The sequence below is a fragment of the Fusarium verticillioides genome, chromosome 1 (genome assembly GCF_000149555.1).
Source record: "Fusarium verticillioides 7600 chromosome 1, whole genome shotgun sequence".
NCBI lineage: Eukaryota > Fungi > Ascomycota > Sordariomycetes > Hypocreales > Nectriaceae > Fusarium > Fusarium verticillioides.
The window spans coordinates 5,219,965-5,247,511 of NC_031675.1; the positions used below are offsets into that span (position 1 = coordinate 5,219,965).

General features: G+C 48.7%; 11 protein-coding genes across 15 annotated transcripts; 7 read left to right on the forward strand and 4 right to left on the reverse strand.

Annotated features, from left to right (window-relative positions):
• The first annotated feature begins 200 nt into the window (after positions 1 to 200).
• FVEG_00365 (hypothetical protein) lies at positions 201 to 1,324 on the forward strand. Its single transcript, XM_018886815.1, has 3 exons — positions 201 to 296; positions 354 to 609; positions 668 to 1,324. Exons 1-3 carry the CDS (start codon positions 259 to 261, stop codon positions 1,160 to 1,162), a joined length of 789 nt encoding a protein of 262 aa, XP_018742458.1. The 5' UTR covers positions 201 to 258; the 3' UTR covers positions 1,163 to 1,324.
• A 70-nt stretch (positions 1,325 to 1,394) lies between these two features.
• On the forward strand, positions 1,395 to 3,038 carry FVEG_00364 (glycerate dehydrogenase). The gene is made up of 2 exons (XM_018886814.1): positions 1,395 to 1,807; positions 1,861 to 3,038. Exons 1-2 carry the CDS (start codon positions 1,618 to 1,620, stop codon positions 2,754 to 2,756), a joined length of 1,086 nt encoding a protein of 361 aa, XP_018742457.1. The 5' UTR covers positions 1,395 to 1,617; the 3' UTR covers positions 2,757 to 3,038.
• Positions 3,039 to 5,080: 2,042 nt separating this feature from the next.
• On the forward strand, positions 5,081 to 7,252 carry FVEG_00363 (hypothetical protein). Of its 2 annotated transcripts, XM_018886813.1 has the most exons (3): positions 5,081 to 5,248; positions 5,297 to 6,200; positions 6,264 to 7,252. In XM_018886813.1, the coding sequence occupies exons 2-3, from the start codon at positions 5,877 to 5,879 to the stop codon at positions 6,900 to 6,902; spliced, it is 963 nt and encodes a 320-aa protein (XP_018742456.1). In that variant the 5' UTR covers positions 5,081 to 5,248; positions 5,297 to 5,876; the 3' UTR covers positions 6,903 to 7,252. The 2 variants fall into 2 exon arrangements, with proteins under 2 accessions (XP_018742456.1, XP_018742455.1); XM_018886812.1 differs by having other exon boundaries at positions 5,081 to 6,200.
• On the reverse strand, positions 5,622 to 7,839 carry FVEG_14645 (hypothetical protein). Its single transcript, XM_018903591.1, has 3 exons — positions 7,189 to 7,839; positions 6,239 to 7,049; positions 5,622 to 6,163 (listed from the first exon to the last, which is right to left on the reverse strand). Exon 1 carries the CDS (start codon positions 7,803 to 7,805, stop codon positions 7,230 to 7,232), a length of 576 nt encoding a protein of 191 aa, XP_018742454.1. The 5' UTR covers positions 7,806 to 7,839; the 3' UTR covers positions 5,622 to 6,163; positions 6,239 to 7,049; positions 7,189 to 7,229.
• Positions 7,840 to 9,000: 1,161 nt separating this feature from the next.
• On the forward strand, positions 9,001 to 12,805 carry FVEG_00362 (hypothetical protein). Of its 3 annotated transcripts, XM_018886809.1 has the most exons (8): positions 9,001 to 9,794; positions 9,844 to 9,914; positions 9,968 to 10,337; positions 10,390 to 10,471; positions 10,518 to 10,994; positions 11,045 to 11,357; positions 11,408 to 11,727; positions 11,776 to 12,805. In XM_018886809.1, the coding sequence occupies exons 1-8, from the start codon at positions 9,732 to 9,734 to the stop codon at positions 12,132 to 12,134; spliced, it is 2,055 nt and encodes a 684-aa protein (XP_018742451.1). In that variant the 5' UTR covers positions 9,001 to 9,731; the 3' UTR covers positions 12,135 to 12,805. The 3 variants fall into 3 exon arrangements, with proteins under 3 accessions (XP_018742451.1, XP_018742452.1, XP_018742453.1); XM_018886810.1 differs by having other exon boundaries at positions 9,844 to 10,337; XM_018886811.1 differs by lacking the exon at positions 9,001 to 9,794 and having other exon boundaries at positions 9,812 to 9,914; positions 9,968 to 10,471.
• FVEG_00361 (hypothetical protein) lies at positions 12,572 to 13,808 on the reverse strand. The gene has a single exon (XM_018886808.1). It carries the CDS (start codon positions 13,661 to 13,663, stop codon positions 12,773 to 12,775), a length of 891 nt encoding a protein of 296 aa, XP_018742450.1. The 5' UTR covers positions 13,664 to 13,808; the 3' UTR covers positions 12,572 to 12,772.
• Positions 13,809 to 14,517: 709 nt separating this feature from the next.
• Positions 14,518 to 15,521, forward strand: FVEG_00360 (peptide-methionine (S)-S-oxide reductase). Its single transcript, XM_018886807.1, has 2 exons — positions 14,518 to 14,970; positions 15,021 to 15,521. The coding sequence occupies exons 1-2, from the start codon at positions 14,703 to 14,705 to the stop codon at positions 15,368 to 15,370; spliced, it is 618 nt and encodes a 205-aa protein (XP_018742449.1). The 5' UTR covers positions 14,518 to 14,702; the 3' UTR covers positions 15,371 to 15,521.
• Positions 15,467 to 16,933, reverse strand: FVEG_00359 (hypothetical protein). Its single transcript, XM_018886806.1, has 2 exons — positions 16,284 to 16,933; positions 15,467 to 16,223 (listed from the first exon to the last, which is right to left on the reverse strand). Exons 1-2 carry the CDS (start codon positions 16,832 to 16,834, stop codon positions 15,737 to 15,739), a joined length of 1,038 nt encoding a protein of 345 aa, XP_018742448.1. The 5' UTR covers positions 16,835 to 16,933; the 3' UTR covers positions 15,467 to 15,736.
• A 217-nt stretch (positions 16,934 to 17,150) lies between these two features.
• FVEG_00358 (hypothetical protein) lies at positions 17,151 to 21,256 on the reverse strand. 2 transcript variants are annotated; one of them, XM_018886805.1, is made up of 3 exons: positions 21,041 to 21,254; positions 18,915 to 20,977; positions 17,155 to 18,851 (listed from the first exon to the last, which is right to left on the reverse strand). In XM_018886805.1, the coding sequence occupies exons 2-3, from the start codon at positions 20,442 to 20,444 to the stop codon at positions 17,466 to 17,468; spliced, it is 2,916 nt and encodes a 971-aa protein (XP_018742447.1). In that variant the 5' UTR covers positions 20,445 to 20,977; positions 21,041 to 21,254; the 3' UTR covers positions 17,155 to 17,465. The 2 variants fall into 2 exon arrangements, with proteins under 2 accessions (XP_018742446.1, XP_018742447.1); XM_018886804.1 differs by having other exon boundaries at positions 17,151 to 20,977; positions 21,041 to 21,256.
• Positions 21,257 to 24,132: 2,876 nt separating this feature from the next.
• FVEG_00356 (hypothetical protein) lies at positions 24,133 to 24,552 on the forward strand (the record flags this gene model as incomplete). The annotated part of the gene is made up of 1 exon (XM_018886803.1): positions 24,133 to 24,552. One exon carries the CDS (start codon positions 24,133 to 24,135, stop codon positions 24,550 to 24,552), a length of 420 nt encoding a protein of 139 aa, XP_018742445.1.
• A 1,024-nt stretch (positions 24,553 to 25,576) lies between these two features.
• On the forward strand, positions 25,577 to 27,141 carry FVEG_14644 (hypothetical protein; the record flags this gene model as incomplete). Its single annotated transcript, XM_018903590.1, has 3 exons — positions 25,577 to 26,068; positions 26,122 to 26,502; positions 26,554 to 27,141. 3 exons carry the CDS (start codon positions 25,577 to 25,579, stop codon positions 27,139 to 27,141), a joined length of 1,461 nt encoding a protein of 486 aa, XP_018742444.1.
• Between the last annotated feature and the right edge of the window lie 406 nt (positions 27,142 to 27,547).

Genomic DNA, 27,547 nt, shown 5'->3' on the forward strand with positions numbered 1-27,547 from the left:
AAACGTCCGACATGAAATGATTCAATAGTCTCATTTGCATTGTACATAAGTGATTGCAGGCATATCATGACTTAGACTATGAGGACCCATCAAATGTGACAAGTTGCCGAGGCATGTTCGGGTCAGCCACCCCCGGATTCCCCACGTGTGCTCAAGTTAAGTCGCCGAGAGTGAATGACATTCCCAGGTCAGTTCGATATTGCTAGTTCATTCCCATTCTTTTCATATTTCTCATCATAAGTATATTCAACAGCCATCATGAAGATTCAAGGTCGAACATTTGTCATCTCCGGAGGGTAGGCAGACTCACATCAAAACACTCACTCTTTCACATGTCGCTGACTTGGATACAGTGCTTCCGGCCTAGGCCAGGCATGCGTTGAAGATATATGCGCCAATGGCGGCAATGTAGCAATCCTCGACATGAATGAGGAGAACGGTCAAGAACTAGTCAAGCAATTGGGTTCATCGGCTAAATTCTTTGAGTGCAATGTGCTGGAGACAGAGAGCGTTACCAAGGCCGTCCAAGGTGCCGCACAATGGGCCAAAGAGACGGGGAAGCCTCTCGGAGGTGTGATTGCTGCAGCTGGTGTATCAACTCCTGCGACGGTAAGATTCTTCAGATTTGTGACTGAGTGTGAGAGACCGTGACTGACTGAATAACTAGATGCTCGACCGTAATGGTGCGGCGTTCAGCCTCGATGACTTTGACTTTGTTATCAACGTCAACCTCCGCGGCACAATCGACCTCGTGCGTCAGACTCTCGAGCACCTTGCAAAGGTAGACCCCGAGGGACCGGACGGCGAGCGAGGCGTTGTCATCATGGTGGCTTCATCAGCAGCCTTTGATGGCCAAAAGGGTCAGGTCTCTTATTCTGCCAGCAAAGGCGCCGTGACGGCCATGACACTTCCTATGGCACGAGATCTTGCTCGATACGGCATCCGAGTCGTGACCATTGCGCCCAGTCTGTTCGATAGCCGAATGACGAGTGTGATGCCCGAGAAGGTCAAGAAGAGCCTTGAGGGCGCGATGGAGTTTCCCAAGAGAGCTGGTCAGCCCAAGGAGTTTGCGCAATTGGCGCGACAGGGAATTGAGAATGTCATGTTGAACGGTGTTGTTATTAGGTTGGACGGTGCTATGAGAATGCCCAGCAAAATGTAAGATAGATACAAGTTGTATTATTGAGAGTGGTCGGATTTGTCAGATTGGAAATACAATAATAGATTGGTAATTTGAATGATCATGTAATTCATTTTGTTTAATAGACATCCACTGAAGCTGGGCTTCACTCTGCCGAGAATAGTATCCGGGGGAGCTATTGCGAAATCGGATCGGCATCCGGCAGAGAACTTAGCCACCCCGCGACATTTCATAATCAACGTCACAACCTTCCGTTTAAAACTCTAGGATACCTCCATGAATATCTTAACAATTGAAAGGAGGATTAATAGCGGCTGCCATAAAAGAATTAACGCGACAGCCCTTGCACAGAAACAACAGCCCGACACAGTGTCTACAAGACGACTACTTACACTGCTTACCTCTCCATTTAACTCATACACCAACACAGCTACAGCTATATCATCATAACCACCAACCTATTTGCGACTTTAACAATGGCTCCAACCAAAGTGGCAATCTTGGACGACTACCAAGGAGTTGCTGACCCCTTCTTCAAGAAACTTGACCCATCCAAGTATGAAGTCGTGTCTATCAAGGATACGTTGCTGCCTTACAACCACCCAGACAGCTCACAATCGAACAAGGATGCTCTAGTTGAGAGATTCAAGCCCTTCGATGTTATCTGTAAGTATCATGTCTTACTACAAGGTCCGAGAATAAGCAGCTCATCGACCTAGGCACGATGAGGGAGCGCACACCCTTCCCTCGAGAGTTGATCGAACAACTCCCTTCCCTTAAGCTTCTCCTCACCACAGCATTTCGCAATAGATCATTGGACCTAGATACCCTCAGAGAACGAGGGATCCCAGTTGCCGGAACAGTTGATAAGCCCCGGAGCGGCAAGCCGGTGCTCGCTGGCACGGGCAGCACCACTCAACACTGCGTCACTCTCATCCTCTCGCTCGCTCGAGGCATCGCCAGGGATGACGCCGCTGTCAAGGAGGGACTGTGGCAAACCGGACTTGCGACTGATCTCTCAGGGAAAACTTTGGGTGTCCTCGGCCTCGGGAGATTGGGAAGCGCAGTCGCGAGGATTCTCAACGTCGCATTGGGTATGAAGATTATCGCGTGGAGCAGCAACCTCACACAGGAGGCGGCAGATGAGAAGGCCAGGGAAGCCGGTCTTCCTGTTGAGGATGGGGAGGGTGAGAAGACGTACAAAGTGGTAAGCCGAGACGAGTTCTTCAGAACTGCCGACGTGGTGTCTGTCCACCTTGTACTGTCTGATAGGACACGCGGCATAGTCAACAAGGAGGACTTGGCAAAGATGAAGTCGACAGCCTTGTTTGTCAATACCTCTCGCGGCCCCCTCGTCGTGGAGAGGGATCTTCTCGACCATCTCAAGGCTGGTCGTATCAGGGGCGCAGCTGTCGATGTCTTTGAGCCGGAACCTCTCCCCGCTGACAGTGAGTGGCGCAACAAGAACTGGGGTCGCGATGGATCAAGCCAGGTTCTGGTCACCCCTCACATGGGCTATTGCGAGGAGGACACCATCAAGTCGTGGTATGAGCAACAGGTTGAGAACATTGAGCGATGGGCTGCCAACGAGCCGTTACACAACGTATTCACCTAGGTATGATCGGCGAAAGAGAAAAGACAAGGACAAGGCTTCTGGAAGATGCTTATGTGCAGAACTAAGTTTCATCTTGACGGTAGAGGAAAAGCAAATCTGAACAAACAAGAACGACTGCATACATCCATGACCTTGACAGTTCATCGTGATAGGCTCTATCAATGAAACAATGGGAACGAATCCTCTGATATGCATGAGACTGCAGTTGGCGATCGGCGTGTTGGGACGGGCCTACCCGTTGCATCCCTGATGATACGACGGCCCCAGACTTTTTGATATGTGTATGAAATATATGTTTCGTTGATTTTTCACCGAATTGAAGCCTTGGATCCACGGGGATAGTCGTGGATCAAATGACTTACATGTCCTTGGCTGTAGATCATGGCCCCAGAGTTCCCTCGTGGATTTACTCGATACATCTCCGTTTCTTCAGGCTGGAATGCATGTTCTGATTCATATACATGAAGAGGTGATGTGTTTACGGGTATCATGTTCAAAGGCAAGGATCCGCAATGCTTCGGACCTCGACTTCTGTATATCCAATGATGCTTGGTATAGCTGTTGATATTTGGGTCGAAATGACTATCACATAGTCGTGGAAACTATTTGCTCCGTGATGTGATTAACGAATGACTGGCAGTCTTTGCCGCCATGTTTGGGTTCAGCGGACCTCTTTCACAGCCCTAATCTACATCCATCCTGCAGCATCGCAAGGGGGTTCTCGACCATGCCTCATCAAATGCCGAATTTCCACAATGCACTCAACATCACCAGTTGAGGCAGAATAACCGCCAGATCACATATCTCACCGCGCGAGGCGCTGAGGAGGCGTGTCTTGTTAATATCAGCCTTGGGATCTTCAGCTGGTATCGGGAGCGGCGGCGCGTCCCTTTCTGGCTGCATTTGAGACATTGAAGCCTCGAAATCAAAAACGTGACCTTTCAAGGCTAGCTATTCTCGCTCTTATACGATAAAACTAAGCCTAGAAAAGGTGATCTCAGCATAAGCCAGATGTGATTCAGGCCTCTTAAGGAACATGGCTTTTTTTTGAGTCTTGGATTATTGATGTTAGTCGCTCTGCTGGCGTGATGGTTCGGGAACGGCACGAAGCGATGGATTATATCGTTCGCTTCAGGGACTACCGTGGATCTAGTGGTAATAGTATCCCTGGAGTTGCAGATTTGCACTAGGATTTTGGGCCAGGGATTGCGGTTTCTGGAGTCTCGTGGCTATGGCTTTGGTGTTTTGGCCGCTTATGGTGGAGCATAATCGGTTCATGGCTTGCTGAGAAGCAGCTGGAAAGACTGCATATGGATTGATACTTGTCTCCTCTCTTCTCTTTGGTCTCTCATTGATCTCTGTCAGATAACGGGGTCTGAGTATCCTATACTGTTGTTCCCCCGCGGCATACCCCCTTGTCTCTAAACGGGACAGTTGCATCACGATCTCGACAAGGGTCAAGGGTCTAGGCTCTGCAAGCTCGTTGGACTATTGAGCCCTTGTCTGGTCCGATGGGGATTGTGATTGAATCCGCATGTCGCAAACAAAGGACTCTTTTGAAAAGCCAGATTCTCTGGACCCTTTTATTATTATCGTTGTTATTGTTTCTGGCCTTTTTCGCTGAGTCGGTCTCTCTGAGTCGAGTCTCAAGGACATTTCATTCCGATGCAAAAAAGTGGAATAGACCCAGCCAATAGAGTTGATAAAAATAACGGCAAACAGTGACGCCACTAAGATGGTTTGAAGTTAAGTTCGCAGAGACACAACTCTGTTAGCTTCCAAGCTCAAAGCCTTCAACGTCATGAAAGATGTTGCTCTAGCTTCAACGGACCAAGGTATCATAGACGCTGCATCTCTTAAAGCAAGGTAGTTGACCGTTGAGCAGAGTCAAATGGCACAAGAAGGGGAGCTTGGTTGCTGACTCGATGGTACCTGGTCACTAACTTAGAGCACGCCCGCCCGTTGAATCTAAAAGGTATATGCCGTTGACAGGCATGGGTGATCCTGGTTCTCATACTGTGATGTTTGTGGATGTCCTCGGACTGCTCCTTTGGTTTATTAAGGTATTTTCACATGCGGGGATAAGCGAGTGAGATCAACTGAAGCGAGCTGAAGAGACAGATGAAACTTTTCTCTCCCCCTCTGGAACTAGCCCTTCCAAGCTCTGCTTGCCCGAGACGGACCCGTCAGCGACATTCTCCCTCTGGTGCAAATGGCCAACTTACACGAGAAAACTTGAACCTTCTCCACTCGTCATGAGAGCTTTCAGCTTCAGTAACTTTGCGCTTTACCCTTAGTGATCTAGTCTTCGGATGTCTCGTCTCAATAATTCATCCTCACCAGCTGAGGATATGGTAATAGTCGCCTTTTCCTCTTCTTTTCATGTGTGCGGGTACGCCTCGAAGAAAAAAAAGCCATCCAGGACTAGAGTCGATGTGCCTTGTGTGTGCTGACCTGTAGACACACCAGTTGGTTTGGCTTTTGATACTGTGGTAAGCAAATAGTGTACTTGGATGATCAACGTGATGCTTATATGCTAGGTTGGTTTCTCAAAGCCACTGTAACTATATCCTAGACAGCATCATGTTGGGCAGACAGACATGAACAAAAGGCCCTCGTCCAGATCAAACCCCAGGAACCTTGTCCGTGAAGGACAAGCAATCACAAAGAAAGGCTATCCCCGTAGCGTAACCCGATTTACACCTCTCCTCTCGTCTCCTCTCCCGGGAGTATCAATATCAGAGTCAGACTCCATTCCGTGTCGTACCCTACCTCACCTTACCTTAGGTACCCTGGGCCTGCCGATGTGATATCCACCCTCGATTGAGCTGAGATGCAGATGCGGCTACTACACTCAGGGACTACGCCACTTGCACCGTTTGGTCTGAGGTGTGGTTCGATTGAAGATATCATTGCTCGGGATGTTATGTCCTTCCCTCCAGCTCTTTCTCTTTCTTGCTCTCCTTGATATAAAATCCCCGAATACGCCATCGAAGAAACTCTCCTTTGTCAGGTCCCTTAGCATCAGTTGCCATCTCACGTCACCATTCCTGAGCGTCCTACTCTTCTCCCTTCCCCTACCATACAGACACCACCAAGCACCTTTGAAACCAAGTCACAATGGTTCAATTCACTCGTGCCAACTCGGGCATGTCTGGCTTGCCTACTGAGGAAGCCGTAGCGGATCGCAGAGCAGGCAGTCCCATCCCCAACCGCGTGAGAAACGCCATTGTCATCGTCCTCGGAGAATTCTGCGGAACCTTCATGTTTCTTCTCCTCTCCTTCATCGGTGCCCAGACTGCCCTCGTTACCAACAACCCTACCAATTCTACTGCCCCCTTGGAGCCCTTCTCATTGATGTACGTTGCTGCCTCTTTTGGTACTGCTCTCGCCGTCAATGTCTGGATCTTCTATCGTGTTAGTGGTGGCATGTTCAACCCGGCTGTAAGTGACACTCGCACCAACTTGTTTGATTGACTCACATGCTCATTGTTTTTCCTTCTTTAGGTGACTCTCGGTCTGGTCCTCGTCGGTGCTGTACCACCTCTTCACGCCCTTGCTATTATCCCTACACAACTCGTTGCCGCTATCGCCGCTGCGGGAGTTACTGACGGTCTCATCCCCGGACCCCTCCTCGTCACAAATGCTCTCGGCAATGGTACAAGCATTGCTCAGGGTGTTTTCATGGAGATGTTCCTCACTGCCCAACTTGTCTTGACTGTTTACTTCCTTGCCGTTGAGAAGCACCGCAGCACACATCTTGCCCCCATCGGCATTGGTATCTCTGTCTTCATCGCTCACATCTGCTTGACAAACTGGACTGGCACATCCATCAACCCTGCTCGATCCTTTGGCCCTTCAGTTGTCGCTGGTTTCCATGGGTATGATTGGATCTACTACCTTGGTCCCTTCATGGGCTCTTTCCTGGCCTTCGGCTGTTACAAGATCTTTAAGGTGCTCGAGTATCAGACCGCCAACCCTGGGCAGGATGATGACGACTTGGAGAGGGGTAGCAAGCATCACTTCTTCGAACATCACGAGAAGGAGCCCATCGCTCACTCCCAGACCGACACTCTTGAGCCCAAGGACCATGGTGCTGCCCCACGAAATGATAGCCCCATTGACGGTCAGATGAGCCATGCCTAAGTTGTTCCCGGCGATCGGGGCTGCTCAAAACACCAGCACTGGCTGTATGACTGCGTGAGCAGTACAAGATTATGAGTTCCGTTACATTCTGTCATGGTACAGCGGGCTCTGACACAAGGCTGGATCTATGTGTTGAACCATTCACTACTACATCGTATCAGTGTATGTAGCACGACGATGACTTTCTAATGGGTGTTTTTGGGAAAGAAATGGAGGGGAAATTGGATTATACGAGGAGGATGCATGATTAAACGAAGATCTTTAGCATGAGTTTCGGAGTACATACAGTTTCAATAAGACATCTGGGCTTGCTAAATATAGTGCAGCTCAGTTACCCCGATTATCTTGAAAGTAGTTCCAATCGTCGTCGTCGTCCTTGGCCGTCAATCCTATCGTCTCTTCCTCCTCGGGGCTCCTAAGGTTCTTCACCCGCATACAAGCCTGGAAACCAACAAAAGCTGTCCAAAACGGGAGTGGGATAAAGCTTACAACACCCCCGATGTAAACTATATAAACAACAAACCCAAGCCATGATTGTATGAATACTAGAGTTTTGTTGATTGGCCCGTAACCCGAACCAATGAGGTCTGTGAAGACGAGGCCGGCTACCATTAAAATGCCAAAGACCCAGAGGATGCTCAAGACTGGTAGGACCATAGCCCAGTCTCTTGTCTCATAGAAGAACCGGTGAAAACGTTTGGTCCATGGTGCCAACTTGGGTATACGAGAAGCTGTGGTGAAAAGGAGAAACAGCTCAAACGTGAAGGGGAGAAGCAGAAACAGGAGGCGGAAGGAGAGTGAGTCCACGAGAAGCTGGTATGTTTCTGCGAACAAGAGGAAGCCAAATTGATACGACCACAGGCCATAGACCGCGGTCTTGAAGGGAGATCTTTCTGTTGACATTGTGATGGATATCTCGATGAAGTTGAGAGGTTGTTGGTTTTGAAGTTGACGCAGGGGTAAAGTAAAGTGAGCGCTGATCACTGATTGCCGTGCCCCGCTGTGCCGCTTGATGGATGATCCTTGTTGCAGATATGGAAGTAGCACGGCAACAAGAGCGGTTGATGATAATCATTACATGTGAATCATTTTGATCACTTTGAAATTCGATATTGGCATTATGCTATTAATTTCCACGACTAATTATTTGGGAATAATACTGGGAGTTGAGAGAAAAGCTTGACCGTCGATAGCCTCTCAGCTGTAATTAGACATGCAGGTCCCACTTTACACAGGCATCCAATAGACTACCAATTCAAGACCAGAAAAGTCAGTGCTATGATGCATAGAGATTGTTCTCGAGTGCTTGGTTAATGCTGTAGAACTTGTTGACCGAGTTATGGGATGTGACAGTTTCGCATACGCATGCATCGATGCTCATTCACATGCAGTGCTTGGCGACCAGGACATACACAGAAGCTGTGTTAGTGAGAGGCAACATATCAACTGAGAAGAAGATGCATGTGCAACAATAACTGCATGTATGACTGTGAGAGGTCAGAATATAGGAGCAGTTGTCCCATGTCTGGAGGGATATTGTAGTCGATGTAACAATATTGGACTGTGACATGAGGGAGTAATCAGGTGATGTGTATTCTTGAGAGCCGGCATGTAACACCCTGTTAGGCTCGAATTGACTCTATAGTCTCAAGGCCATTAGATCTGGTTGTAACTAGAGTATCCACTGCACCGGGCATCGATGCTTCTCGTCGGCCGCAAAGTGGATATTATCGGGTCCGTTCGACCGAGGTTGTCAATTATGGCCTGGAGAGAAGGATACTTGATGTAGATGAAGCAACATTAAATGAGATCTTAATTAGTGATTAAACAGGCATTGAATTTGTAGCTAGGCAGGTAATGAACAAGGTATTGAGTGCTCCATATATACCGAGATAATATTTTATCATATGCCGTAGCCAGTTCCTCGGTATCCGGGAATGGCTGCGGAGCTCCATATGTCAAGTGTTGCTGTTCCGGTTCCGGTTTCGCCTCGTATGTCATTTAGCTTGATGTACGAAGATAAACCAAAAGCATATGATATGTAATTATATATTAATTATTAAGAGAACTCGAGTTCCAGTAGTAAATCTTGGCAATATGGTTGCAAATAAGAACAAATTCGTCTCAGAGACTGTCGATCTTCGAGGTTATGACGACTCACTAAAGTTACAGCACATCCAACGCTATACTGTCCTATACCGTTGGCTGCGCCTTCCCTTGAAACAGCCATCCCAAAGAGCACATGACCCACGTGATCATCTCGTAGTTGGTCCTGAGGCTTCCAATGGGATATGCCTGATGAATCCTAGCCTTTTACATTTGACTGTCTACAGCATCATTCAGTACAATTCAACACATCTCATCAATTGATCAGAGGACCTGACCTCTCTTACACAGAGTCTGGTCAGGCCTGACAGGCCTAGAACCCGCCCCCACTTGTCCCTCCGAGCTGGGGCCTCCCGACAGTACAGTCCAGTCTTCCCCGGCCCAACGCAGCATCGGCTCCGTGTACTTTACCTCTACTTTTACCTTTGACTCGAAACAGTCGCAAGGCGGAGAATTCTCGTCCTAGTCGGGCTTTTATCTACTGTGCCTTGTTTTTTTACCCCTAAAGGAGAACACCACCTTCACTGTCTTTATACTGTCCCTCGGCGCAGTAATCTACAGCTTCATTCATCGGACAGACCCGGCCCAAGTTCCTAGGTGGGGTTTCAATGTCCAACGCGGGGCTCTCTCTCTGCCTCTGACGACTCTTGCCGACTTAATTACAATACCGGAACTGACCTGGACTGGACTGTACGAGAAACTCACCAGACTTTGTGGCACATCATGTCGTCGGTCAAAGCCACAAAGAAGAGCGCTTTCTCTTGTGAGCCATGCCGTAGACGCAAGGTCAACACAATCACCGCTTCACCTATAATACTCTACTGATACCCTTTAGGTCAAATGCGGCGGCGAGCAACCGATTTGCAATCGTTGTGCTGCTAGAAGCGATGACTGTATTTACAAACTGTGGGACTCACCTCGGCCTCATTATTTTCTGAGCAATTGCTCACGTGTCATAGAAACCCGACTCTGTCTTACACCCAACGCCTTGAGGAACGCATCAAAGAATTGGAAGACCAACTCGCTGCTATCAAATCTCCTCCCTCAGTGGCTGCCTCCAATCATTCGAGTCCTGGGGTCTGGAACGGCCATGACTCAAATCGCCATGCGGACGAGCATGCAATGACGAGGAGCTTCATGGGTCTCAAGATCGACGACAAGGGTGGCATTACTTACCATGGACCGACTAGTCTCTTCAATCTTCCCAGTGACCCTCACAAGCATAAGCCAGATTCGATATCATCCATTGACTCAGATGCTCATAGGAGAGAGCGATTGGTCAACAATGCATGGCATCAGCGAGCGATGGAAAACCTGTCTGATATTCCAGTAGGTTTTTGCGTAATCTGCAGTCTCATGAGTCTCAACTTACATCACAAAGGAACCATTCCAATACCTTCTGAACGTACATTGGTGCTGGATTCAGCCTCTTTTCAACTTTATCTATAGGCCTGCATTCACTCGTATGCTTCACCTTAGCATCATGTAAACTGTAACTAACACTCACAGGTGACATGCAATCCATGGGACCGTACTATTCTCACACTCTTTTGAATGCTATGCTCTCACATTCCATCCGCTGGGGTAAAAGTGATCCCTCCACCAAACAACTGCTGGATCAGTCTTATGATGGAGGAGCAGTCTTTGCAAAACACGCCCGAAGCATGCTTTTCGACGAACTAAGTAGAGGTGTTTGCACTATCCCAACTGTTCAGACATTACTACTTCTCAGTGCAGGGGAGTGTGGCCATGGCAACACGACACAGGCTTGGATTTATAGTGGAATAGCGTTTCGTCTCATCGATCATTTGGGCATTTGTGTTGATGGACAGAGATATCCAGGATCCGTCCATTTGACTGACGAAGAAGTCGAGATTCGACATCGACTTTACTGGAGTTGCTATTTCTGGGATAAGATCATCAGCCTATACCTCGGTCGTTCGCCTTCACTGCAACATACACAGGTGTCTCCGCCCCAGATTATCAGTAAGTTCAGCTGTGGAACAATCAGCAAGCAAGTTACTCAATGTTTCTAGTGGACGACTCGGCTGAGAATGAGCTCTGGGTACCCTTCGACTCTCCTCATGGCTCAGATTGGAAGTATCCTCCTGCGACAGCTCACTCAACTTCCTGTTTCATGAGTGCTTGCCGATTATCAGTCATTTTCAATGAGATCCTCATTCACATGTATGATCCATTACTGGAGAATACCGAGGCAGAGATGCAAGAGTGTCTCCAGACTCAAGACCCTGCCATGAGACTATGGTGGGAACAACTCCCTCCTCATCTCAAGATCGAGCTCTCCGCCATGCCTGAGCTGGCACCTCCATCACACATTGTCACCATGAAGTGAGTACCAGTTTCTCATTTCTGAAAAAACGCTAGCTAATCTAATTAAGTGCCCTGTATCATACGTTCAGAATCCTCCTGTTCAGGCCGATGCTCAGCTGGCAGGTCTATCCAGAGGATGAAGGCCCTCATCCAATGCAAAACCATCTTGTGGAATGCGTCACATCTGCGACATCTATTATAGCCATCTTCGATCTTTTCTGCAGGACATTTACCATCAGCCACTGCGTTCTATCGCTCTCATACAGTGTGTATATCGCGGCCACAATTTTCCTTTTGCAGGTTCAAGCTACGCCTGAGGACCAACAAGCAGTTCGCAAGCTGAGCTTCTGCGTACGAGCCTTGCATCAGGCCAAAACTGTTAATCCAGGTGGGTAGTTCGGGTCAACATTTATGCAAGCTCTAACAGACCACACAGTCATCTCAAGTGCTTTGGATTTGATCACCCGAGAGATGGCGAATCTTGGGCTTGATCCAGGATTTAGCACGCCACAACAACAGCCTCCTCCGCCTATGCCTCAGCCTATGCCAGATGTTCCGATGCCTACAGACATACCGATTACCGAGACTATTTACCCAGCTTCATTTGATATACCCACACAGCAATCACCTTACGAGCCGGAGCAGCTGTTTCAGACGCCGTGGGCCGACAATATGAATCCGAATGCAATGGCCGTTGACCGAGGAGTTTTCGAGGCTTTATCCTCGTTTGAGCCCCTGAGTGTACGGGTGGGCGCTATCTACGAGTCAGGAAACAACCCTCAGAATTTCGGTTGATCAAGGATACTGTGGTAGCAGCATTCTGGAATATACCAAAACCGATGTGATCGACGTTAATGACAACAGAATTTACAGAGATCAAGGAACCGATGCAAAATCCGATACCAGGAAACTCAAATGAACTGGAATTATCAACTTCTCGGCCGAGTACCAGGCACTCAAGAAACCACGGATCTTGATTCATCCAATAGCCAAGAGCTCACCGAGAGAAGAGGCTCCCTCGGCATTGATAGTGTTTACTGTGAGCTCCCACATCAGGACATCGATGCCGAGTTACCGTTATATACCCGCATCTGCCGAACCCTGCTCGGCCCTACTCGGAGAAGGTGTTATCGAAGTTATACTTTCGACTACAAACTTCATGCTGGAACATGGAGTCATGGCTTGATCTGTATAATCTCGCGATCTGTGTAGAAGGGCCCCTGGACTGGTTGTGGCCAACTTGGAAATCGTTCTTGACGTTTCAGGTATCGCAATACAACGGCAGAATGATGGACAGATGAACAATAGTCAGATATGATATGAATACATAAACGAAAATATTAACAAGTACACATGTCCGGTGCAGAAAGAACGAAATCATCTTTGAACACCATGAATGGGATACCCCCTTACTCAGTCATAACTGATCTCAATCACTGGTCTGCGTTCCTTGGTGGCCTCTGGACATCCCATAGATCTTCAGCATTTCCTCTAAACAGCCGCTCTTTGAGATGATCATCACCTCCGCACCAGCTCAGCACTCTCTCCATCCAGGGCTTGATATCCAACCCCTCAAATCTTGTGTGAGGCCAGTCAGTTGCAAAGACAACATGAGTCTTTCCAGCGACTCGAATGACCTCCTTAGCGATGGGATCCAAATCGCTGTAGTCAGGGAGTGTGCTAATCCTGTAAGCGGCCGACAGTTTGACATATGTCTGGCCGTTTTTGAGTAAATTGATGAGGGACGAGAAGCCTGGTATGTCGTATGGCTCCGCGCCTGTGTATTTGTTCAGAGGTGGTTGTCCAAGATGGTCTATGCAGAACTTGACGTTGAGCTTCGGAATGATATGTTCAAGGAGAGTAACCATATCCATAGGGACATAGACCTGAACAACCCATCCCAAGGGTCTCACAGCATCGGCGTAAAGCATCAACAGCCTCTCCAACTCGGCTGCATCAATGGTAAGTTCATTCGAGAGGATATTGAGTCTCACTCCACGCACACCCAGTTCATGCCAAGAACGCAGCTCTTCTTGATTAACAACCTCAGGGTCAATAGCAACAACGCCTCGTCCACGGTCAGCACCAAGGGCACGCAGACCATCGAGCAGACACGAGTTGTCAAGGCCATAGATAGATGGCTGAACGAGAACTATGTTTCGAAGCCCGACACTAGTTTCAAAAGCGAGAGCTTGGTCCAGACTGTGAGATGTAGGACGGTATTTGGCTGAAGCATCAAGGGTGTAGTTCTCAACGTCGACAATGTGCATGTGTGAGTCCCAAGAGTCGGGAGGAATGCGTTGAGAAAGGGTTGATGAAGTCATGATGAAGATATTTGAGTGTGTATAGTTAATTGAATAGGTTATAGAGGGTTTCGAGGATGATATATAGTCAGTCAGTGTAAGTGTAAGTGTAAACTACATACTAATGCTATGTCCGACTGGGGAACCGAGGTCGGCCGAGTCGGCGGGGAAGACGAGACGAGAGTTTAAACTCCGCAATTCAACGGACGGTGACTTCCGAGACTCAGTTAATTGACCGAATAGTATCTTTATCTTATCGCGGTTCTACTACATTTCATATCCTAGGAATTGTTTATGTATATATATATATACATACTTAGCATAGTAACGGCAGTTATCCTTGTTAGCACGTGTGAGAGGGTTTGCAGGCATTAATAGTAGCGAGTAGCTACATGCGAGCACGCCCTGAGTGCATAAGGCCCATGGTTCAAAGAATACAGTACCCAACGGCAATAATGAAATCCACAAACATAGCCGAGATGGCCTGGGCACTCACTCACTAACAAGCATGGATTTGATATCTGTAACTGAGCGTACAAGAAGCGTATGCACAGCCAACATAAGCCGGCAACTTGACACATCAACAGGCGTATAAGCAGAATTACCTATTTCAAATACCTCACAGCCCGCCCTGTAGGCTGTAGCTCACTCCCATTGCAGTAAATCTGTTCAGGTAATCAAGCACTAAAACACAGCCTCAACCGCTGATTTCTCGCTAAAATAAAATGAAAAAAACCGCGGGGCAAAAGAAAAAAGACCCTTGAGCTAAACGGCACGCCACCTTCCCAAAAGAGGAAGCAGAGCTCTGCGAAATCCAATCGTCATCTGCGTCTTGAGTGACGCAGCTTCTATTCTCTAAACCCCCACCACACTTACCTAGGTAGGCTCCCCTTGTAAAGATTTGTCATTCATTCGCATTGACCGACCGACAAACAGACAGACAGCCCGAAAAAACATTCAAATATCAATGCGATCCCCTCGATAGCTTCACAGAACAGAACGGAACAGAACAGAACAACTCAATACAATACAATCGCATTCATCTCTATTACCTGCCAAAATGTCCTACCTCCCCCCCTTCCTGGCGCGTCTCGCCCGCCCCTTCACGCAATCTACTCGTCTCTCAATCGCTCCCGATCAATCCGCTGCATCTGTCATCCCCGAGGGCGCCCAGCGTTGCACCGTCGCTGCGGGATGTTTCTGGGGAACAGAGCATTTGTACCGCAGACACTTTGCCGACAAGGGTCTCATCGATGCAAAGGTTGGATATATCGGTGGTGATCTCGACAACCCTAGTTACCGCGCCGTCTGCGGTGGAAAGACAGGCCGTACGTCGCGATCCTCACCATTCGCATTTGACCATGACTAACAATCATAGACGCTGAGGCTGCGCAAATCATCTTTGACCCTACAAAGGTCTCGTACGCACAACTCCTAGAATTCTTCTACAAGACGCACGACCCCACGACGCTGAACCGCCAGGGTCCCGATACCGGCCCTCAGTACCGATCTGCCATCTACTTCCACAACGAGGAGCAGGAGAAGATTGCGCGCGAGGTCACAGAGAAGGCCAACAAGCAATGGTGGAAGGGCGGCATCGTTACCGAGATTGCGCCCGCCGGAAAGTGGTGGACTGCTGAGGAGTATCACCAACTCTACCTCCACAATAACCCCTCTGGCTATGAGTGTCCTAGCCACTTCCTGAGACCGTTCCCACCTCTAGAGTAAACAAATATTCGAGGATAATTGTATTTTGGCTTAGCAGACGGGTGGAAATGGCACGAATGATATCAGGAAACTTAACTTGGAATGAGGCAATGAGAGGACACAAATTCAACATATACCTAGGTAGTCACAATTTACAACATTTTGAAATCCACTCCACTCTGAGTATTTGAAGTTTTTTTTTTTTTTATTACTCTTATTTGCTAATCCTAAAATTAAGAGACTGGAAAATCCATCGACTTGTAGACCGGTTTCAACAAAAAAACAGGAGAGGAGTTCATTATCCTTCACCCGAGTAATAATCCTTTGGCTTAAAAATAATACAAAACGCCTAGAGCGCTACTTCTATGCAACTCCATCACCAATCGCTTACTTGCGTCGGTTTTGCTGCATCATCAGGATCTGAACCATGCGGATGAAGATGTTGAGGAAGTCGAGCTCAAGAGAGATACTCTCGTTGACGGGGTCACGGCGGATGACACCAGCCTGGGCGAGACGAGCATGGTGGAGGACCTTTTGGACATCGTACAGAGTGAATCCACCAAAGACAGCAAGACCACCGTACAACCAGATGCTCTCAGTGAAGGCAAGGGTTCGGATGGCGGTGGCGGGGATGACGAGAGGGGCGAGACCAGAAGCAGCGACAATGGCGGCACCAGCCAGGAGAGGACCACCAATGTAGAGGTACTTCTCCTGCTTAGCAGTGGCACCGACAACGGCAAGACCACCCATCATGGCGATGGTGTAGAGACCGGCACGTCCAAGGAGAGCAGGAGGAACGAAGGCGAGTAGAGGAGCCACAAATGCAGCCTGGGTGGCGTTGAAAGCGGTCCAGAGGGCGTACTTGGGGATGTAGCTGGGAATTGTTAGTAACATACTTCTTCAAATTTGGCATTGATTAGATTTAGTAACTTACTTGTCCGGGCTGATAGATCGAGTTCCAATCATGGTGGCGAAGCTGAGAGCGAGACCACCGATTCCAACAACCCAAGGGTTAGTAACCATGATTCGGTAGACGAAGCCGGTCTGAACCATTTGTCGAGCCGTCAATCCAATGATACCAATTCCGAGTCCAGTGTGCAAGAAAGTGTTGTTCAAGTATTCGCGCTCGTAAACGGGCATGCCACCATCCTCACGGGTCTCCCGGTTGAAGACAGCATTGATGGCAACAAGTGTACCACCAAAGATGGCACCTCCAACCAAGAGTCGTCGGCTGGTCGACTGAGGCGCTGTAGCAGCTCCCGCAGCCTGTTGGTTATATGATCGACCACCAGCGCGGCCTGTTCGTTGGAAAGCATTGCGGGTGGCTGCGGATGTGACGCGCGATGTGAAGAAGTTGGCTGTGGGCTTGGACTGGACGTGGAAGCTTCGGGCGGATGCGGTGTTGCGGAAAGCAGTCTTTGACAGCTCAGGAAGCCTCTGCGCAAGTCGCGCAGGGCCCTGGCGGACAGTCATTGTGAAGGACATCGTCGTTCTGGCGATGCAGGTGTTGTTGGGGATATGCAGTCGTTTACAAAAGAAAAGGTTGAAGCGGGGACAGGCGATCGAGAGTATTATAAGTCCCCCGGTAAAAGAATGGAAAGCATGACGTTGGTTCCGGCTGTGGGGCCTACCTAGAATCCGACATCACGTGGCTGTGTCGGTGGAATATTGTGGAAAGAACCGGCGCCTCTCAGTGACTCAGTTGGTCATCATCACTGATCACTCTCGGCGCCTACGGGCTCTAAACTCCAGGCCCCGTCGGATTTACTGGTGTTACGCTATGGGAATAGTTACATCACAGATACGTTGACGTTAGCTTCTTTCTTTCTAGCCTCTCCTATTTTCGGCTGTCTCTTTTCAATTACTGTATTATTATGAAGGGCATTAACACCTCCATCAAGGGTATCTACTAAGCATCCTTTCACCCAACATTCACCCCGTTGCATCATGCTTTCTCCATCCGAATGCGCGTTACTTCGCACCAGACTTGATATGTAGTAATGGCAAATGCTCCACAACTTTGACGCCATGCTGCGAAACATAGATCCAATGCTTTCCGTTCCTACTCATTTCCCAATCATTTCCTCAAAATGTCCTCCAAGACGCCGGCCTTTCTTTATCGTAAACTTCCAAATCCTTTCTCGATGACGAACCGCACCGGTCGTCGTGCTCTCTTGGCTCTGTATCCAAACGCAGATCGTGGCATAAAGTTCTGCGATGTGAGCATGGCAACGCTCATGGCCTTGGGCGCGGGACTATCATCTTCTGACTGTCCCTGTCCAGAGGTTTCGCTTGACGTGGGCTCCGTAGAACGTTGACCTACGCGGTCATCAAACCCCCAATTCGAAACACCACCGGCTCGGATCCAAGACTCCAGGTTACGACATTGACTGACATCCATCCAGTTCAGTCGCCCGCAACCGTTGAGGACATTTTCGACGCCTCGGCCAGTGACACGCACGCAGCCACGAACACTGAGCGCTTCCAAATCGTTCAAATGGAGCGCCACGCTTTCCAAACTTCCATCGCTAACCGCACTTCCGCAGAACGCCAATCGCAGCTCCCGCAATTTTGGCAGACGGAGAGCGACAACCTCTGTTGCCGTGTCAGAGAGTGCACAGCAGAACGATAGGTCCAGATGTGTAAGGTTCTTGGCTGAGTTGACCAGAGCAACGACAGCGTTGTCCGAGAGATATGTGCAATCAGCTAGACACAGCCTTGATAGCTTTTCAAACCGGAAAGGTGCCCATGATTGAAACCCTGCATCTGTGATCGATGTGCAACGTGTGAGAGACAGCGACTCGATACGGTTCGAAGCATGTGCTGCTAAATGAGCCATGGAACGATCTGTGATATGCTTGCAATAGGAGAGGTTGAGGCGTTTGAGTTTCGGGCACCCAACCACTGTACCCGGCGGCAGAACATGCTGTGCCGCGTGCTTTTGTTGCTGCTGCTTGCTTCGCGATCGAGCTGCAGAACTTGAGATAACGACCGATTTCGAAGGTGGAGGATCAGGTACAACCCAGCCAACAACGCGGCCTAGAAGGTTATCACCGACCTTGCGGCAGTTGCTCCAGTCAACTTCTTCTAATCCCTTTGCGTTCTCGCTCATTTCCAAAATTTGGTTCGCTGAAACGTCCCAAACTGATTTCATCTTCCACTTCTTAACATTCTTACCGCAGCTGCGCCATAGAGCCCCGAATCCTTCATCCGTTATATGAAAGCAATTATTCAGGTCAATGGACAGAGCGCGAGTGCCAATGAAGGGGGCAAGCACCTTGATCAGGACTTCGTCAGTAACCTTGCGGTTGTAAATCGAGAGGTCGACATCTTGGCAAACTTTGGGGGATGTAGTCAAGAGCTTACGCCAGTGTGTGCTAACAAGGCGTAGTCGAAACAGCTCTCCTATATCCACGTGCTTGAAGATGTAAATCAGGATCTCGTCTGAGAGCACTGGTTTGCTCATAGTGATTGGTCGGGTAGGCAGAGTCGTCCGTACTCGCTTTGCCGGGACGTCATCGTCGTCAGCTGAAGCATCAGAAAACGCAAACTTGATAGGAGTTACTTCTGAGAGGCGAGACCTCGCACCGTTGGTCGTTGGCGTAGAGCTATCTGTTGGAGGCATTGGAGGTGCCAACGAATGCCGTCTTCGGTTTCGAATATTCTCCATGTTCACACTTAAGAACGGATCGGGGTCCTTGGGTGCTATGTTGCTTGTATCATCTTTCGCGGGAGACCCAGGCTTGGACGGGGTAGTAAAGGTGAGGTCAGGTAGGGACGCTCGTGTTGGTGTTGTGGGCGTGGGCGGGTCAGATTTGTTGGCTTTTTCCTTAACATCAACATCAACCATGACAACGTCGTCGCTCTGTTTCTGATATCGTAATCGTGCAGTTTCTTTGACCTGTGTCAGGATATCTGAAGGGCAGCGTCTCCAGAACTCGTCTAGGACATCGCCTGTAATCATGATGCACTCCACAGAAGTGATAGATCTTACAGTGGCTGTTCGACCTCGCGACAGTCCGAGACTTGCAACTTCGCCGAAATATTGGCCCGCCTTCAATCGAGGTCGCTTCGGGATGGCCTTGGCCTTATTCTGAATGTTATCATCGTAAACTGGCTCGTCGTGAATAACCTCTGCCTCGCCACGAACAATGAAGAATATTTCGTTTCCCGGTAAGCCTTGGCGAACGATATCTGTAAATGGGGTATAGGATTTTGGCTGGACACTCAATCCCAGAAAATGCAGAATATCTGCAGGAAGTGTAGAGAAGAGCGGTAACTCCTTAAGTGTTGTTCGAATATTGATTTGACCGCTTCCAATCGCACTACCAGCAGCTGGGTCTTCCATGATTCCAGGGCTTGGGGACTTTCTTTTCTTGTTGTTGACGACCGCGCCGTCCTTGATAGCGCCCCTTTCTCCAGTAGAGACCTCTCCAGGGGCGGCTTCTCGAGCGCTGAAGTCTGCCTGGGGAGATTTGACCAATCTTCCACTTTCTTGCCGCTTCTTTTTCAGAAGGTTCAAGCGTTCCTGTGCCTCTTCTCGGATCGCCTTTTCCATTTCCGGGAATTTGGGTATCACGGCATGTAAATCCTCTTTCTTCAGCACTAGCAACAGACACTTTGTGCGCGCTACAATAGTAGCTGTTCGAGGCATCTGCATCAAAACACCGATTTCTCCAAAGAACGATCCGGGATTGAGCTCAGCATAGACCGCCTCGCCATCACGCGAAGTGACAGCAACTACTCCTCGAACCAACCAATACATTGCCTTGGCTTCGTCTCCTTCCGTCACGATATGGTCATTAGGGCTTTGGATTTGAGGCTTCAGGTGATTTCCTATAGCAACAAGAAACTCTTCCGGAGCTGACATAAAGAGAGGGAAGGACCTGATGCGGTCAACCAGATCTAGCGGCATGTCTCGGATAAGCGATGCTGTGAGCGGCGAAGGCCGCACTGGCCGTGTTGGATTTGTTTCGACATTGAAAGACCGAATCAGTGAAATCGAGTCTGAAGATGTCGCAGCAGCCGAGGCCTGCTGATGATGAGCCAAAGCCCTATAAGGCGATGGCGAGCTTGGGGAACGACCTCGCCTCATGGTTCCAGTTTTGGCAAAAAGCGGTGTTGCTAGAAGTCAGCGGAATCGCAACGACGAGGACAATTGCCTCCCCTCCAGCAAGCTCCCGAGCCGCCGCCGCAGCTGAGGGTGGCAGTTTCTTGACCTTTGTTCTTTGTTCCTGGCTTTGTATCTCCAAGGTTATGACGCGGAAATGTCAAGTGAAACTTGGAGAGTGGATCAAGGTACAGTCATGCTCCGGTGTGACGTTGAGAAGCAATCCTTGAGGAGAATAAGATGATCGCTTTCGTGCAATCGTTTTGCCGACTGTGGCTTGGAAGATGGACGCACAAAAGGCTTGTGTTGAAACCCAGGCTCGATCCGTGGGCCCCGTGATAGGTAGAGGGCGTAAAAGCTGCAGTCACAGACTGAATATCAAGGTAGAAGTCGCACAGGGTTCCAAGGCGGCGGTTTGGATCTTTTTTCGTAACACGAGAACAAGGAGCGAGCTGTTGTGTAGGTGAAGGCGCCGATGCTGAACGTTAAGAATGATCGCGTGGATAGATCGAAGGTGGCTTCGAGGAGTGTGAGCGATGACGGATGGCGGACAAAGAATGGAGACTCGTGTTGGGACTTACCAAAGCTTGAGCGGAAGCCAAGAAACGAAGGTTATCTGATGTTCACGGATAGAGGATAAGTCAAAGAAGAAGAAAAGCTGGTGGCGAGCTGTCAAGAAGCAACAAGGAAACTATTGTAGGAATGGCAATTGGCGAAGCTCGAAGAGGAAATCGGTTGAGGAAGGTCAAGTCAGGTCAAGTCAAAGGAGCATGTACAGTATAAGGTAGGAGATAGATAGATCCGCATGGGAAAAGATGGATTCCAGTGCCAGTTATGGCCGCCACATGAACGACGCCCACTCAAGACCACGACCACGACACAGAAGGCCCCTCTTGCATTCGACACGCCCACTCACACGCACAAGGAAAGCTTGGTGTGGGGTAGTTAGGCAAAGTACCTCCAGGGCAGCACTGTAGTAGTGTAGGTACTATCCTGAGTTAGCTGGGCGGGCGGGCAGTGCCGTCACACACGGTGAAGGAACGTGTAAGAAGCGAGCAAGGGGACAAGGGCCCCTGTGGAAGTGAAGCTTTGAGTGGAGAAATGAGCAAGCCAAAAGCAAGCAAGCAAGCATCGGTAATGCAAGCAATTCAACGGGAAAGGAACGGTTTCGAGAGTCAAACTTTGGGTTAATCACCGAACGGCACAGAAATTGACTCTCGCGATGATGCGACTGCTGATAAACTGAGATGCTCTGGGCTGCCCGCGCGTGGTGGTGCTGGTACCTTGGCACAAGCGCATGCAGCTAAGATGGTCGCAGTACCAGTTACGTCCGTAGCTTAGCAACTTATCGCCCTGTACATAAAGTTAGTGGCGTCTTAGGGCAGTGGACATCCCATCACAAAGTGAAACGGAGCCAGCCCCGGAGCTGCTGTTGGGAAGAAACCTGAGGGTCAGTGCGTTGAGGCGCTTCGGTGGATGCTTCGATAAAGCTTCAGTGGGATGTGATGTGCTGTTTGCTGCTCGTCATGGACCTTGACCAAACCCTTTCAAGGACCCCGGTAATGGTCTTCTCATCCTCACTAGCGAGCGGCACCAAGCGCAGATGACCGAGCGCGCACAGGGCGCTGAACGGTTCACTGGTATCTTTCTTTGATGTTTGGCAGGGGTGGAACAATCTGACAAAGAACAAACTGCGTGAGAGCTGATGCAGCGGAAGCGACCCGATAGCCTGCTTCTCTTGATTCCATAGAGTTACATACCCATGCATGGTCAATAATTAAAAATGTCCCCATCAGTTTGACGAAGCCGTGGTTGACGGTGAGCCATGGTCTTTTAGGGTTAGTAGTAGTCGTCTTCTGCCGTCATCATTTCCCCCCTCTGCTACGTATATGTCGATCCTGATCGTCGGATCCGTGCAGCCAGCCTCCAGCCTGCCGGGAAAGGGGCCAGCCATGTTATGCCATCGGTCAGAAGACCATCATTTTGGGGATATATCCGATATGGTTGTCATTTGCCTCGGCAAGCTGCGAGGAAACATGGCCGTGGGAGGTCGTTTTGAGAAGTTTGATACATGTCGTGATACAATCAATACTCTCATTCTGATGAGTGTTTTCTCAAGAGCCTCCATTTTGCATTGACCTCTTGTCATGCAGATGGATGCTGCGACAGTTAGCGTTGGCCGTGGCTGAAAATAGATACATGGCTTGATAATTTACAGCTTCATTCAGGCACGTTCGCATCGCCATGCCAATGCCAATGCCAGATGCGGCAGCTTGTCGGAGGAGGATCCTTGCAAAATGTAATAAATAGAAAGCTCTGCGGAATCATTTCGTGAAACGTTTCGTCATGGTGTTTCATGTCTGCGGGCTGTTGGCTGTCAGTATCCATCTCCCATCAGATCAGTCTGCAGAAAACATGCAGCGATTGTCGTGGGAAAGCTGCAGCCTTGTGAGGCGACCTGCATCAATTGCTTCTTCTGCCGTCTAAAGAATTGCTAAATCACAAGCAAATATTGCATGTAATTCTTTTCAGTGTCGTTCGTCCGAGACGGGATCTCTAAAAGTTTTGAGGCCACCCACAGGGTTCTTAGCTGTGATCTTTCTAGAAGGTAGCACTGACCCAGGGACAGCGGTCAGGCAACGCAATGACCACCTTGCCCTGGTCATGGAAACTCGCTAGAAGAAGGAGAAGAAGGAATGAATTGTTGTAGGCCAGGACGCCAGGTCGTATTTTCAGGTCATTAAACCAAATGCAGGTCCTACCTTAAATTTACGCTGGAAAAAAGCAGCCTCCTGAGATCGTTCATGGCAGCTACCTTTACCTGGCAGCCTGGGTCCTTCTTCCTTTTCCATTAACCGCATATGCATGCCCCAATTAGTTGACAGATGCCTTGGGGTAACAATTTTGGAAGAGCCACAGTCTTTATCACAACACTGTAGGATATCCAGTTCGCCTGTTTCAGAATACACCACGGAGTAGGCTACTCCCAATCGGCCAGGCTTACTGCAAAGGCGATCTAGACAGTTGCAGCATACTCAGCAACTCGCCTGCTCTTGCAGTTTATACCTTTCAAGGACTCGCGAGGAAAGGAAAACTCGGTGCCTCGATCCTTACCTACCTTAATGATACAAATATTTAGGTCGCTTAGGTAGCCCAAGTTTAATGTAATGGAATCTTTACTACCTCAAGTGTCCCGATTTCAGTACCCTTTTTGTCGCTCCCCGAGGAGATGCACTTGGACAAAATGAAGGATTCGAAGACAAAAGGACATATCTACATCAAGCCAGAATGCGAACTTTGCGATCAAACTATTCACACCGACGAGTGGACCGTAGCCTGTGGAAACCCGCTCCATATGTTTCTTCCATTATGCCGCCGATCTAACGTCAACTAGTGCTTGGGAACGAGGATGGCCTCAGCCCGTCATATTTGACCAACAAGTTCCGATTTCCAGAGTCTCAGGATGTTGTTGAAACAGCAGATGAGCTAATCCTGTGCCAACGTCTCAAATGCAAGACGTGTGAAATGGCTCATCCATCTATCGGGCAATGAGCCATCTGTGCTTGTTCATAATGTACCGATTGAGGGAGTAGGCGGTTCACTTGGTATAGTTACCGAGCATAACTTTGAGAGTGAACCCTTGTTGCCGTTTCCTCGCTATCACAACGACAACATGAATCCCCCGGGTCTGGACTGTATCAATACTGTAGCTCCAGCAAATAATGTCACCCGTGCGGATGGTTATTACGATCGCAAGAATGGGTATTGTAAAGGATTGCTCCTGGATTATGCAAACGATGCGCAGCGGGCTATAGGTCAATGCCGAGTTGGTATTGATCCTTCCAAAGCTTACGAAGAGCCATCCTGGTTCTGTTACCGCGATATCTATGATCCAGAATCATTTGAGGAAACCGGAAGTTGTGTTATTGAGTGTACGACTGTCAAGGATGACCACAAGCATGAACCTTGCGACATTGACGATTGGCAGTGTATGCGCGCAGGAGCAGGCTTGTATCTTGAGTTCCTGTGCGACAACAAGTCAGATACTTTTGGTATCTGCATTCGACATGATGAGGAAGAGGGCGACGACTAAGAACCATTCATTTCTTTCTCATCTCGCGATAAGAAGCATTTGTGGTTCCTGGCCTGATGCACTTAATTATGCCATTTACAAGTAGCATTACCGGCCACATCACAGCCCCTCACTCCATGAACTCAACAATGTCTCTCTTCCACTGGTTGATTAGGAAGAAGACATTCCACATTTTGGTGAGGCGCATTTACGTATCTTATTGAATGCGGCCTTTACTGTCAGACCATTCACCGATACTTATACATGATTTATGTGCGGTCATTCTAATCAATCGAGCGTGAGCATACACATAGTGGTTATGATTGGTATCTCTAGTTATCACTGTCTACAGACGCCCGGTGAGCCCTTCGAAGAAATCAAGCTCCAGAGCAGTCTTAAACTTCCCTTTTATACAAAGTCATAACAATAAAAGATGATCTACTATGACCTGTGTCTTGGCTCCTGTACCCACGGTTCTCTTATAAGTCGCGTTTCTACCAGCCACAGCACAGCCACATTCGCTCCCACAGCAACCTAGGTTCTCCTTTAAACTGTTCGTTTAATTAAGCCAGAGACTAGCTAAGATTCGCGCTGAGCAGCTGTTTTCTTTCTCACATATTTATCTCCCTTCCAATCTCCCAGTGAACTTATTTCTTACCGTCAGCCATCATGTTCTTAGACGAGGATTTTAGTACAAGTGATATGGACGAGGCCTTGCAGGAGGAAGATGAGGGCGAAGAACCATATAAGAGGTTGAAACATATTTATCTTAAATCACATTGCGGCCTTTGAGATCAACCGATGGGTCCAGATCAATGAACTCTAGCATGTAAGTTGGAATAGCTGACGTCCTGCATGTACCAAACCAATGGAGTGCACCAAAAAGTTCCAATATCCCAGAACCCGTGAAACTGTTCGCGTTAGGGGAATACTACCATTATGTCAACGTAATGAGTGTAGTAGGTGTTCAAAGCCCCCTCCTTCTGTAGCAATACACGCTATTTGTTATCGTGTATTTATGAAGGAATATCGACAGGAGAGTGCAATGGAGCGTGCATGGGTTGCATCATGCTGGAAGTTTCCGTGGCTACATGACCCTATTCAACTTACACCTCGACTCAATCTCGATAACATTAACAAGGCGTCAGTGAGGGCTTCTGCCGCGAGAGCTGTTGGAATACCAGAACTGGCAACTTTGCCGCCAGTGGTCTTGCAGATGATCAGGTCATTTGTGCCACATCACTCGTTGTGGAAGTTCAGCTCCATCCAAAATGTTGCAGAAAGTATGTCCTCGTTGGGAACTGATATCGAGAGTTACCCATTGGCCAGCATCAAGTCATGGCAACGTGGACAGCCAGTTGTCTGTGATAAAGGCGCATTGAAAGACTTCGTTCTCAGACTAACTGTCGATCGCGATGGCCTCAGTAAAATTGAGAAACTGGAGAGCTGGCCCGAGTATATTCAGATTCGGTCTAATGCTTTTGCTTATCTCTTCGTCGTGCTCATCCGAGCAGCAAAAGCACATGTTGATTTTAAGGTATGTTTAAAAGTCTCCTCCAGGCGTGAGTATCGCTAATGCTCTCAGGTTAGCTTGGGCGAGCCTGCTTGAAAACGACTTCAGGCTTCGGATACGGGGAGTTTTGGGACACGCCAACCCCTCCAGATAATGGACTAAACATGTTCGCAGTACCAATCGACCGCGATGGTGCTATCCGTTTCCGAACGGTAGATCTCTGCAATATCACCGGTCTGACATTCTTCTATTTGAGAGGTTGTATCATGGGGGTTCGCGCTCACACAGCCGACTCGCCAACAGCAAAAGCCACTTTGGATAAGATATCAACAATACACCCGAAGTACTTGATGTGGGCGTATGTACCAATTTCGAGTAAAGACAGTCTTGTGAGGATTGGCGTACGCGATAGTATGGAAGTTTATCTGCCTCCATCGTTTTTGAAACCGACAGTGCTGGTAAGTCTCTGGCTAAGGCATCCTCTTTAGTCCCAAAGCTCACGTCAACAGATATCAATCAAGCTCGCCGGTGATTTCGTGCTAGGTCCTGATTATGGATCTTCCAAGAAAGAATACTTTTCAGAAGAGGAGCCGACCTCATTTGTGTACAATGTTCCGCATAAAAGAGGCCACGGCATATATGGAGCAGTAAGTGACAAGAAAGGTAACGGGCCTTCAGCACGATTCCCCCGGATTCTTCCCAACAGAGGATGTCCCCCATATCGTGGCTGCCTTTACTTCGAGGCCCCGGCAAAGGATATTGTTCACGTCGGTGTCTATTACGAGGAGGCCAGCGGATATTGCAGAGGACTCCTCCTTGAATACGCCAACGGCGCTCAGAGGGCGCTGGGCCAATGCCGAGTCGGGGTTGATCCCTTCAAGTCTTATGATAAGCCAAACTGGCTTTGCTATTCCCATAGCTTCGACGATAACCCTTTCGATCGGATTATGCAATCTAAAGTCGAATACAGCACTGGTTCGAAGAGTCATGACGATGATGAAAGGGGTATGTTCTCTCACTGGACATGTACTCGCATGGACGGGACCCTCGAATTCGCGTGTGATCATAGAATAGCTGATTTGGACTCATATGACTGAGTTGAAGAATGAGCGTGTCGATATTTTGCAGGCTGCATCGAGAGGAGCAATATTAATGTATCCGGATAGTTTCAATACTACGTACATGCCCATAAGGTCTCAGAGTCATATCAGCCACCCGATCTTATTGGATGTTAACACTGAAACCCTTGTAATGCAATGCGCAGTGCTACCAACCACATCACATCCACACACTTTGCTTCTGCTGTGTGATTGACCTTGTTCTTCCATCATCACGGCTGCACACCGCATTTTGTTCTCTCCCCGACTGGAACTCAACAAAGAAAGCGAAATGACAGACGTCGATGGTTCAAACGATTCACAATCGGAGATGGAATCAATAATCGTTGAGTCTGATAAAGATACATCAGATTGGGACGCAGTACATGTCGCTATCAGATCAACC

What these genes read in the sequence shown, in the direction of transcription:
- FVEG_00365 (XM_018886815.1), top strand. Translation starts at nt 259, where the DNA reads ATGAAGATTCAAGGTCGAACATTTGTCATCTCCGGAGG. An exon ending in ACATTTGTCATCTCCGGAGG is followed by an intron (nt 297 to 353) that starts GTAGGCAGACTC and finishes ACTTGGATACAG; the next exon opens with TGCTTCCGGCCTAGGCCAGG. An exon ending in GTGTATCAACTCCTGCGACG is followed by an intron (nt 610 to 667) that starts GTAAGATTCTTC and finishes CTGAATAACTAG; the next exon opens with ATGCTCGACCGTAATGGTGC.
- FVEG_00364 (XM_018886814.1), top strand. Translation starts at nt 1,618, where the DNA reads ATGGCTCCAACCAAAGTGGCAATCTTGGACGACTACCAAGGAGTTGCT. An exon ending in CAAGCCCTTCGATGTTATCT is followed by an intron (nt 1,808 to 1,860) that starts GTAAGTATCATG and finishes TCATCGACCTAG; the next exon opens with GCACGATGAGGGAGCGCACA.
- FVEG_00363 (XM_018886812.1), top strand. Translation starts at nt 5,877, where the DNA reads ATGGTTCAATTCACTCGTGCCAACTCGGGCATGTCTGGCTTGCCTACT. An exon ending in GTGGCATGTTCAACCCGGCT is followed by an intron (nt 6,201 to 6,263) that starts GTAAGTGACACT and finishes TTCCTTCTTTAG; the next exon opens with GTGACTCTCGGTCTGGTCCT.
- FVEG_14645 (XM_018903591.1), bottom strand. Translation starts at nt 7,805, where the DNA reads ATGTCAACAGAAAGATCTCCCTTCAAGACCGCGGTCTATGGCCTGTGG.
- FVEG_00362 (XM_018886809.1), top strand. Translation starts at nt 9,732, where the DNA reads ATGTCGTCGGTCAAAGCCACAAAGAAGAGCGCTTTCTCTTGTGAGCCA. An exon ending in CTATAGGCCTGCATTCACTC is followed by an intron (nt 10,472 to 10,517) that starts GTATGCTTCACC and finishes TAACACTCACAG; the next exon opens with GTGACATGCAATCCATGGGA. An exon ending in TCACACATTGTCACCATGAA is followed by an intron (nt 11,358 to 11,407) that starts GTGAGTACCAGT and finishes AATCTAATTAAG; the next exon opens with TGCCCTGTATCATACGTTCA.
- FVEG_00361 (XM_018886808.1), bottom strand. Translation starts at nt 13,663, where the DNA reads ATGACTTCATCAACCCTTTCTCAACGCATTCCTCCCGACTCTTGGGAC.
- FVEG_00360 (XM_018886807.1), top strand. Translation starts at nt 14,703, where the DNA reads ATGTCCTACCTCCCCCCCTTCCTGGCGCGTCTCGCCCGCCCCTTCACG. An exon ending in CTGCGGTGGAAAGACAGGCC is followed by an intron (nt 14,971 to 15,020) that starts GTACGTCGCGAT and finishes TAACAATCATAG; the next exon opens with ACGCTGAGGCTGCGCAAATC.
- FVEG_00359 (XM_018886806.1), bottom strand. Translation starts at nt 16,834, where the DNA reads ATGTCCTTCACAATGACTGTCCGCCAGGGCCCTGCGCGACTTGCGCAG. An exon ending in CGATCTATCAGCCCGGACAA is followed by an intron (nt 16,224 to 16,283) that starts GTAAGTTACTAA and finishes AACAATTCCCAG; the next exon opens with CTACATCCCCAAGTACGCCC.
- FVEG_00358 (XM_018886804.1), bottom strand. Translation starts at nt 20,444, where the DNA reads ATGAGGCGAGGTCGTTCCCCAAGCTCGCCATCGCCTTATAGGGCTTTG.